Source organism: Durio zibethinus, chromosome 19 (assembly GCF_047325235.1).
Source record: "Durio zibethinus cultivar Kanyao isolate XHJ-2024 chromosome 19, ASM4732523v1, whole genome shotgun sequence".
In the NCBI taxonomy this organism is placed as follows: Eukaryota; Viridiplantae; Streptophyta; class Magnoliopsida; order Malvales; family Malvaceae; genus Durio; species Durio zibethinus.
The window spans coordinates 24,222,929-24,233,550 of record NC_143180.1 but is presented as its reverse complement, the minus strand read 5'-3'; the positions used below and the strand labels follow the sequence as shown (position 1 = coordinate 24,233,550).

At 33.6% G+C, this 10,622-nt stretch overlaps 2 protein-coding genes and 1 pseudogene across 2 annotated transcripts; 2 read left to right on the top strand and 1 right to left on the bottom strand.

Moving 5' to 3' along the window:
• Window positions 1-5,459: 5,459 nt before the first annotated feature.
• Window positions 5,460-6,312, top strand: LOC111309669 (cationic peroxidase 1-like; annotated as a pseudogene).
• A 554-nt stretch (window positions 6,313-6,866) lies between these two features.
• Window positions 6,867-8,428, top strand: LOC111310014 (peroxidase 4-like). Its single transcript, XM_022909096.2, has 4 exons — window positions 6,867-7,157; window positions 7,233-7,424; window positions 7,494-7,659; window positions 7,849-8,428. Exons 1-4 carry the CDS (start codon window positions 6,951-6,953, stop codon window positions 8,232-8,234), a joined length of 951 nt encoding a protein of 316 aa, XP_022764831.2. The 5' UTR covers window positions 6,867-6,950; the 3' UTR covers window positions 8,235-8,428.
• A 230-nt stretch (window positions 8,429-8,658) lies between these two features.
• Window positions 8,659-10,622, bottom strand: LOC111310015 (uncharacterized). The gene is made up of 5 exons (XM_022909097.2): window positions 10,496-10,622; window positions 10,276-10,396; window positions 10,017-10,120; window positions 9,020-9,151; window positions 8,659-8,933 (listed from the first exon to the last, which is right to left on the bottom strand). Exons 1-5 carry the CDS (start codon window positions 10,496-10,498, stop codon window positions 8,907-8,909), a joined length of 387 nt encoding a protein of 128 aa, XP_022764832.1. The 5' UTR covers window positions 10,499-10,622; the 3' UTR covers window positions 8,659-8,906.

The following is a 10,622-nucleotide window of genomic DNA, read 5'->3' as shown; positions in this document are numbered from 1 at the left end:
AATACTGATAGAATAATCGATCAATTGTTATATGCAAGAATAATTGGTTGTCTAATGTTTGCAATGACTTATACAAGGCTAGACATAGTACTTACTATTGAAAAGTTGAGTGAGTACACAAGTAATCTAAGTGACTTGCATTAGCAAGTAGTTAAAAAAGTACTTCAATATTTGGAAAAAACAATCAATTATGGATTGCGTTACACTGGATATCCTTCAGTTATAGAAAAATATTCTAATGCTAGTTAAATTACTAATATAGAAGATAATACTTCTACAAGTGAGTGGATTTTTGAACTTAGTAGGGTGTCATTTTTTGGGGTTCCAAGAAACAAACATGCATAACAAATTCCACCATGGCAGCTGAGTTTATTACATTAGCCGTAACAATTAAAGAAGCTAAATGGCTAAAAAATTTATTACATGAAGTACCTTTATGGCCTAAACCAATTTCTCCAATTTCTATCCAATGTGATAATGAATCAACTCTAGAAAGGCATATAGCTAACTATATAATGGAAAGTCTAGACATATTGGATTAAGACATAACTATGTTCGATAATTAATTTCAGATGGAATGATCACTATAAATTATGTGAGGTCAAATGAAAACTTGATAGATCCTTTAACTAAAAGTTTTGCTAGAGAGTTGGTAAAAAATACCTCAATAAGGATGGAGCTCAAACTCATGAAGTAAAGTCACCCATGATGGAAACTCAACTCAACACTTAGTATAACATCAAGTCTTAAGTTTAAAGAGACAAACTACATCATCTGTATGTAACTGTTAGCACTATAGTAATATTTAATGCCATCTTACGTAAAGTGCTAGGTAACCGTAATGGTAAAGGAATGATGAGTAATATATTTTTAATAGACCCATAACATAAATATGTTAGAGTGTTATAATTACGGAAACACTCTTAATGGGAACTACCTATGTAAGTATGAAGTATGGCCACTTCTAGGAGCTTAAGAGCTTGGCTTTAACAGTATTCATAAAAAAAAGATGCAGACACATGTAGAGTTGGCATCAGGTTAGGTTTAGGGTGGGTTTTGCTCGCCCCAAACCCGATCTGACTTTATGTGTTATCAAACCCGAACTTGACCCTACCTGAATTCTTTTTTGTTTTTTCATAGCTGAACTCGACTCCGACCCGATACTATATAAATCGCACCCGAATCGAAATTAATAAAATATTATTTTTTAAATATAAATATTTAAAATATCATTATATAAATAAATATATATAATAATTAAATAATTAATTAAAAAATAATTTTTTATATAATATCGAGTCGGGTTTGCCTAAAATCCAAACCCGACCCGACCCGAAACTCGAATTTAAAAAAAAAAAATGACCCCGTAAGGTCGGGTCAGGTCGAAACCCGTCGGGGATGGGTTAAATTGCCGACTTTAGACACATGACCATAAATGTGTCATCGGATACCAAGCATTCATTGGATGTTGAAATCATTATGTGAGACAAGTTCGGTTAACCAAATGGAATAGCTAGTTTAAAACATAGTCTATCATGTGATTTTGGTTAACTTTAACTTGTTTTCACTGAGTAAAGGTTCAAATTAAAAGATACCTTTATTTATGCAATTGATTTTTAAGGTCATCATAAATCTAGATTATTTTGAAAATAGTAGGAGATTGTTAGAGATTTAAAAAAAAAAAAAGAGAAAAATAATCCTACATTGGAAAAGAAAAATAAAGACAGATAGTTAAGTCTGTTCAAAACAGATAAATAAGTCTATTTAAAATAAAGAGTTTCAACTGTTTAAAAATATAAAGTTTTATCTATTCAAAATAGACAATCATTTCTGTAAGAAAAAACACTTATCTGTTTATAAAAGACTCCTCTAGTTTTCTAAAAATATATATAGAAATAATTCTTGGAATTCTTCTTCTTTATTTAAACTCTAGATTTTTTTTTTTTATAAAAGTTTTGTTGCAAAATACTTTTATAGAAGTTCGGTGATCTTGTGATACATCAATGAATACTCAGTGGATTGATTTTGTCAATGCAAAATGTAATCAATCACTGAGCTTTATTGTATCATTAAGGTTTATTACCTGTAATCTTTTTGCATACCTACTAATTAAATAATACAGTAGAGACAAATAAAACCTTAAAGAAAGTGACACCGTTACACATTTTGGAACCTTTTCTTAAAATTTCAAATATACAAAAAATGGTAATTCTAGATTTTCAGTGTTGCTCCTGTTAGGCCAAAAAACTATAATCTAATTACACCAGTAGAAGTAAAATCAAATAATCAATTAATCACACAAGAAATAATAATTTAATGTGATTTAGTCTAATCGACCTATGTCTACGGATGACAAATAAGATCTATTAGTTGTAGAGAATTACAAACATACATCCATTTCAAGCATTCACAATTAATACCCATAAACCCTCTCAATCTCCTCTAGTTATATAGAGTATTCTCAACCTAAATAAACACATACCATTGTGCACCTATGCACCATATCTTTGTAGATCCTCTTAATCTCCTTTAGTCTACTCACATACACCATACCTATGAACCCTTTCAATCTCTTCTAGTCCACTCACATACATTTAAACATATACACCCACAAGAAGTAAATCTTCAATAGTCCTATGGGGTGTCTATCCTATAAAACTCTACAACTCTTTTACATCTTTTTCTCATACCTAACCTTACAGAGACTTCACCTATTTATAACCATACAAACTTGCCTATTAAGATCCATTTCCTTTTAGAATTTTTTTTCTGCAAGTCAAACTTGCATATTAAGAATTTTTTTTCTCTTAGAATTCTTCTTTTGCAAGTCTTTTTGTCCATCAAACAATATCTAACTAATTTCAAAGAAATCTATTATGAAATTTGAGTCACTATTTTCAACAATCTTCACCTTGATTCAAATTCCATCAAATCATCTGTCTTCATATTAAACATGCTTGGTTCCACCTATAATAGAAGTTTCATAATCATCTTCTCTTATATATCTTCACACTTCACGTAAATCAATCTTCAATATTCAAAACATGAACCTGAACTCCTCTCTTGAATCAAGCTCTTCTAAGCTTATCTCTTCCCATTGCTCAAACTTTTAACTCTTTCTATGTCTCAAACCTTTAGCTCTGATACCACTTGTTAGGTCAAAAGGCTCCAATCCAATCATACAAGCGGAAGCGAAATCAAACAATCAATCAATCACACAATAGATAATAATTTAACGTGGTTCTGTCCAATCGACCTACGTCCACAGATGAGAAACAAGATCTATTAGTTATAAAAAATTACAAACATATATCCATATCAAGCACTCACAATTAATACTCATAGATCCTTTCAATCTCTTCTAGTTTTATGGAGTGTTCTCAACCTAAATAAATACATAACCTTGTGCACCCATGTACCATACCTATGTGGACTCTTTCAGTCTCCTCTAGTCCACTCACAAACATTCAAACATATCACCCATAAGAAATAAATCTCCAGTAGTTGTATGGGGTGTCTATCCCATAAAACTTTATAATTCTCTTATATCTTTTTCTCATACTTAACCCCATAGAGATTTCACTTATTTATAACCATATAAATTTGCCTATTAAGAATTTATTTCCTCTTAGAATTTTTTTTTTGTAAATTTTTTTGTTCATCAAGTAATATCTAATCAATTTCAAATAAATTTGTCAACAGCTCCAACAGTGCCTATTTGTACCTTGAATAAAACCATAAACAATTTATGAAATGAAAAGGAAATGTCAACAGTTTAGCCTGGAAGGATGTGATGAAAATCCTGATAATTTAGTACTAGTTGTCGAGAGACTTGATGCATTGATCTGGCTCTCACACGTAGAGCTTCAGCATGTGCAACCAGCCATTGCTTTCTTTTGCCATGTGGGCTTTGGGGATATATCACACTGTACTTGAGTTGTAACATGGTGCATTTGAATACATAAAGAAATATGGGAATTGAAATGAACGTGATTGATTGTTTAACACTGCAACTTAAGTTAATTAATTAATAGATGCACTGGTATGCATGAAACGATTTGATTATGGAGGAAGAGAAATGTTGAAATGTTTGACAATTCGACTATTCCATATTCATAAATTTATTATTTATTATCTTCGTATCATTTATTAGTAATTGTTTCAACCAATTCAGAAACCCAATATATTTCAATGGAATGAATTCTGATTCTTTCCAAGGTTTGGGTTCTCACAGTTTTGAGTCATTGTCAGTTTCAACTTGTTTCTTTTCTTTTGCTCATTTGTTTTAACAGTTGTGGTATTTTAGTAGGCTAATAGGATTGATATTCCTGCAAACCTTTTTGAGGTGAAAGAAATTTTCAATTATCCAAAAAGAGAAAAAAAAAAAAAAAAGAAGGCGGATATGAACTCTGTTCATCGAAGGTTTCCTGTGATTAATTCATATCAACAGCCAGTACATTGCTGTTGCAGTTAATATCAGAAATTTTGTTTAAAAATGGTCCCCAATGTCATCATTACATAGATTATTTCCACCTTTGCTGGTTTAATAGATGCATCAAAGGTAAAAACAAGGCAATTATTTAGACAATGATGTGAAAGTCTTTGCCTCTGCTGGACCATCAATATGAATATGAAGTGTAATCAATGAGTTTTTTTTTTTTTTTTTTTTTTTTTAATGTTCCCTAAAGTGGATAATTTGAGGACGCTTAACCAAAACAAAATCATATTCCCCATGGCCTAATTATCAAAGATAGCCAAGGAGAATTATAATCTAACTGCTTCATGACTTGATCGTAATCCATCAGACAGAAAGCAAAAATAGTCACTTTTTGTGTACTAATGAACATTCTAAGTTTCGCCTTAATAGGAACGGTGTCTGGTGTAATGTAAAGAGAAAATGTAATTTTATGAGCTTGTTAAACGTTTCAGGTCCCTTGGTATAGGCCAAACATAGCTAGAAGAAACAAGTTGCCATTACTTTAAGGGTTACTCGAAGTCTATTTGAAATTAATAGAGTAAGACTTTAACCACCGTATAAACTAGTTATCACCTTTGTGTATGAAGCTGCGTATTTACACTTTTTTTGTTAATACCAATCACTAAATTTCTAAATGAAGTATTTTTCCTTTATGATCTACATTAGGCTTAAGGGTGCTGTATGTTACAGTTTTGAGTAGTTTAGGAAGGCAATAACCTTTGGTTTTTAAGATTTTATAAGAATTTCGTGGCATGTTACTTGTTAGTCCTACTGATCTTTTTTGTTGCTGGTGCATCTATTGAAGGCAGCGATGGCAATCTGTCCTCACACTACGACAAATCCACTTGCCCCAATGTACTGTCTATTGTTGAAGAAGGATTAGCAGCTAACCGCGCATGGGGGCATCTTTGCTCCAGTTGCATTTCCATGACTTCTTTGTTAATGTATCATTTCACTTTCATAAACTGGTTTATGTTCTAGGTTAATGCTTTTAATCAATTAAAGTGAACTGGATAATGAAAATGAGCAGGGCTTCTACCACTGCTAGCAGGGCTGCTGCAACCAACTCCTTTCCTGGACCCAATTTCAATATAAGAGCTCTTTATCAAGCTTTTGCTGCTCAAGGACTCTCACTGAAAGATTTGGTGGCACTTTCAGGTAATGAGACTTTAAGTTGGCTAATAATGCACTATTTCATGAATGATCAAGAAATCTGTCAACAACATATATACTTTCTTTCAATTTCGTAGCAAAGGGATGTTGACGGAAAAATTAAAAAAACAAGCAGATGAGCAATCGTTTTCTTTGATTAATCCTGTAATTTAAAGATATATAACTTAAACAAATTATTGGCTCATTGTGAATGGCAGGTTCACACACTATTGGTCAGGCCAGGTGCACAAAATTTGGAACACACATCTACAATGACTCTAACATCGATCCCTCATTCGCCAAATCCTTGCAGCAGAAGTGCCCGACAAGTGGAAACAATAATGTGCCTAAACCCCTTGATTTCCATACGCCATGTTGTTTTGATAATTCGTATTTCCACAACTAGTTTAAGATGAAGGGTCTCCTCTGGTCTGATCAAGAGCTCTTTAATGGCACTTCTGTTGATATTTTGGTAAAAGAGTATGCTACAGATCTGAATTTTTCAAGCACTTTGCCAAATCTATGATCAAAATGGGAACCATCAAGCTCCTCAAAGGAAGTTGTGGAGAGATCAGGATCAACTGCAGAAAAGTCAATTGCAAATGCCAGCTGAAAATGTAATAAGAAACTGCAAAAAATGATGTGTCTAGAAGCATTATAGCAACCATTTCCATCACAATTGCCAGTCCCATATTCATTAAAAAAAAAAAAAAAAATCAAAGTTCTAGCCCTTATTGAGAGCTTATAACAAAAGAAAAAAGAAAAAAAAAAGTGATGAATAATTAGGTTCTTTCACATCACTTCTATAGTACATAATTAACTGATAGAAAAACTACTTTTATGAGCAATTAATCATAAACAGTGAAACTTTACTTTTACTGTCCTGATTGCTTAAAGCCTTCAATTATGTGAATATGATTCTGATTAAAACTAAAATATGAGAAAGTAAACAGAGTTTCACCCACTACAGTGATCAGGCTGCATTAATCTTGACTGTGCAGTCTTAATTTTCTTTTGTTTATGGGTAAGATAAATCTTACTCAAGGCACCATGGAGGCCGAAGGAACCTCAGGCTTTTAGCAGAAGCTCTTCCTGGAAAAAACATCTCAACAAACTAAAGGCAATGAACAAAAAGAACTTGCCAACCTTCGTTACCTTCTGTAACACGTACACGTTTCCATTTTTGTGATAATCAAAATCTGCATGCGTTACTCACTATAAAAAGAGATGGTTAGATTTCCAATCAGTCACAATTGTTCAAAATAATTGGAAAGAAATTACAAGTGATATTGTTTTTCTTGAATTAGATAAAAGTGTTTCTATGGCTTGTTATCATTCATTGTTTCTTATCTTGATTGCTGCTGCCGCTTCATTTCAAACCAATGGCCAACTCTCCCCTGATTACTACTCCTCCACTTGTCCACAAGCATTTCCTATTGTTAAGGCAGCAGTTGCAGCTGCTATAAAGAATGAAACGCGCATAGGGGCATCCTTGCTCAGATTACATTTTCATGACTGTTTTGTTAATGTGAGTATGGGTTCAATTTCATTGATAATGTATGCTGCTGCTGAATTAACTAAACTGAATTTTTATGATGGCTAGGGCTGTGATGGATCAGTACTATTAGATGATAATGCCACATTTATAGGTGAGAAAACTGCAGTTCCTAACAATAACTCTGCTAGAGGATTCAACGTGGTTGATAACATCAAAGCCCAGCTGGAGAAAGCATGTCCTGGAGTGGTATCCTGCGCTGATCTTCTTGCTATAGCAGCTCGCGATTCGGTTGTTCAGGTCAGCAAACATTATTTATAGAGACTCATAGTATACTTTTTCTTGATGATAATTTTCTGGTGTTTGCAGTTAGGAGGTCCCTCGTGGAAGGTAAGGTTGGGAAGAAGGGATTCTACCACAGCTAGCAGAAGTGTGGCAAATACCTCCATCCCCCCACCAACCTCTAATCTAAGTGCTCTTATTTCAAGCTTCTCTGCTCAGGGTCTCTCAATAAAAGACCTAGTAACACTTGCTGGTAATCCATTACTTGGCTGACTGTATAAAAAAAGCTGATATCTTTGAAGAAGACAAACCGCCTCTCATTTACTAGCTCTGGAAGATAATACTGTTCAAGTCATCATTCATTATTCTCTTGAACAAATACATTTATAGCATCAAATTTATCATGCTATTTAGAGGTATAATGGTTCATTTTGGATTTCAGGTTCACACACCATTGGCATGGCCAGATGCACATCATTTCGAGGACACATCTATAATGACTCCAATATCGACCCCTCCTTCGCCAGCTCATTGCGGCGTACTTGCCCAAGAAGTGGAAATGATAGTGTGCTTGCTCCCCTTGATCGTCAAACACCAAGCTTTTTTGATAATTTATATTACAAGAATTTGTTAAATAAGACAGGTCTACTTCATTCAGATCAAGAGCTCTTCAATGGAAGTTCTACTGATGTTTGGGTTAAAAGTTATGCAGCCAACATTTCATTATTTTTCCAGGAATTTCCGAAGTCTATGATCAAAATGGGAAACGTCAAGCCTCTCACAGGAAGTGCTGGAGAAATCAGGATCAATTGCCGGAAAGCAAATTGAAACTTGCTTTCCATTCTTACAAGAGAGTATAAAATGTTAAAAATGAGTGTCTGTTGATCTTTACATTGAGGTTCTTTAAAATGTTTGATGCAAGCAAGTTGTTTCATTGTCTTTACTATTAAAACTTGTCCTATGCTTTCACTTTTGTGAATAAATGTGTATTTAAAAACTAATAAAGATGCATTATTTCCCTATTGCTCCTGTCCCAAAACAGAGTTTAGATTAACCCATCTTTTCCATAATCACCCATTTGTGAAACTGTTGAGCCAGCTTGAATGCTAGAATTTATCTAATCAGAATGAATAACTTTTACTGAATCCAGTTGAATAAGAAGATCAGATGAGCAAAGTAACTCTACTTTTTCATGGAAGTTGACAAAGAAAGCAGAAATTTATGCGAATAATTAAAGAAACTATAGCAGGACTAACAAAACATATTAAACAGACTACATTAATTAAAAGTGTCATTCATACTAAGTTCTGGTAAATATCAATTCAAGACTGTCTTTTTTCTCAATTCATAAGAAAACAGAATAAGACACAAAAATCACATTAAAGGTCAAATACTAAAGACTGGTTCACTAGTGGCACAACTTCATCAGTCAAAGCCTCCAAAGGAACGACCACAACAATCCAAGAGACCCATCACACCGAATATGAGTTCCATAATATTCTAGATCAAGAGCTTCTCAATAGCATCCTGCATTTCACAAGTGAAAAATGGAGAAAATTCAGCCACAACAAATGCAAAACATTTTATATTTACCATAACATACCGTAACATACCTTGAGTTGTTGTATTTGGGATTTCAATTGGCTTCCTTCATTTGTCGTGACAGAACACGCAATTACAGGTCTTGTGACCCCACATGCTCGGCCAAGTGCTTGCTTTGAAGGAACAAATACATAGGGGACATTCTGCAAAATTCAAAATATAAAGGTTATTACTATGTATTCATTGTAATCTTTCAACAAAAGCCACGGGAAAATAGAAAATCTAGCTGCTGATCCTAGAGTTTTAGTCCATGGCAAGGAATCAAGGTGTGGTAGTTAAGATTTTGCTTTCAAAATGAACTTTACATTGCTATGTACCATCAAGATTTATGATAGGAATGCTTCTTAGCTCAAGAGTGGATACATTTCATGTAAAACAGAAAGTGTAAAATCTTATGTAAATTACTAAATTCTTTTTTATTTTTTGTCCCTAAACCTATGTTGGCTGATATTTTGGCAGCAGAATTAGATGTTTCAAATTCATTGCCAGGGACATCATTAGTTTGAAGGAATAAAACTATATATGCTCCTAAACCAAGACAATTTGTCAAAAACCTCTTCCAGTAATATGAAATTTTAACACAGAAAAAGTATTGCGAGAAACAACATAAAAGACAGCCACAGCTTATCAACCAGAAATGCATAACATAACAAAGGTACTTTAACGAAAAGGGAGAAAGCTCCAAAATTGCTCAAAATTCCATGTTCCCATATTGCTTTATGCAGAAAAAAAAAAAAAAAAAAGACATAAGCCATTTTCAATGCCACCAAACCAATAAGTTACAGTTGAGTTAGGCAAACACACTTCCATTAGTGCAGGCAAGCATACAAAGACATTCCATCCAATTCAAACAAGCAGCTTGACCTTGCCTAAGTTTGAATTCACAGTAAAGGTATAAGTAACAATTAACATACCACTTATCAATTACCTTGCCCGTTTAAATCCTCAAATATACAACATTGAACCAGTCCAAGAGAATTAAGTACATAAAATCCACAAAGCAATTACCTTATCTTCAGCAAGCAAAGGAAGATGGAGCAGAATCTCAAGAGGCTCGGTATCCGCAGCCATCACAATGAACTCAGAGATACCTCTGTTCAAGGTCTTAGTAGCTGAATCCCAACAAGCCAATCAAAACCCACATCAGAAATAATAAGAATAATTAAAATAAAAAACAAATATGGAAATGGTGAAGAAAACCCACATCGGAAACAATAAGAACAATTACAAGGAAAAAAAAAATACGGAAATGGGGATTGTTCCTAACCTTCATTAGCTCCCTTTTTGAGCTGCTTGTAGTTGGCAGCCTGTTGAACAAGATCCAAAATCGTGGTTGTTAATTGAGCATCTGCTAATGGGTATGCTTTGGGGTTCACTGGTTCTCCGGTCTGCAAAAATATCAGACAATTGTAAATATAATGCAAAAGATAAAATCACTTTGGTTCATCAAATACTCCATTAGACGAACAGAAGCAAGAGCCGAGTACCATTTTTGCTTTGAGGAGAGAGGGCTTAGGCAGAGGAGAAAAGAGTGGCTTAGGGTTTTGATCGGAGAAACAGTTTTAGGCTAAGAAATAGTTTATTGCAAAATAAAAAATTTATTTGTTTTATATA

Coding starts and splice junctions, on each gene's coding strand:
- LOC111310014 (XM_022909096.2), top strand. CDS start 6,951: ATGGCTTGTTATCATTCATTGTTTCTTATCTTGATTGCTGCTGCCGCT. Junction 7,158..7,232: donor TTCATGACTGTTTTGTTAAT/GTGAGTATGGGT, acceptor TATGATGGCTAG/GGCTGTGATGGATCAGTACT. Junction 7,660..7,848: donor AGACCTAGTAACACTTGCTG/GTAATCCATTAC, acceptor TTTGGATTTCAG/GTTCACACACCATTGGCATG.
- LOC111310015 (XM_022909097.2), bottom strand. Junction 10,121..10,275: donor CAAAAAGGGAGCTAATGAAG/GTTAGGAACAAT, acceptor GTTGGGATTCAG/CTACTAAGACCTTGAACAGA. Junction 9,152..10,016: donor CTTTGCTTGCTGAAGATAAG/GTAATTGCTTTG, acceptor TGAATTTTGCAG/AATGTCCCCTATGTATTTGT.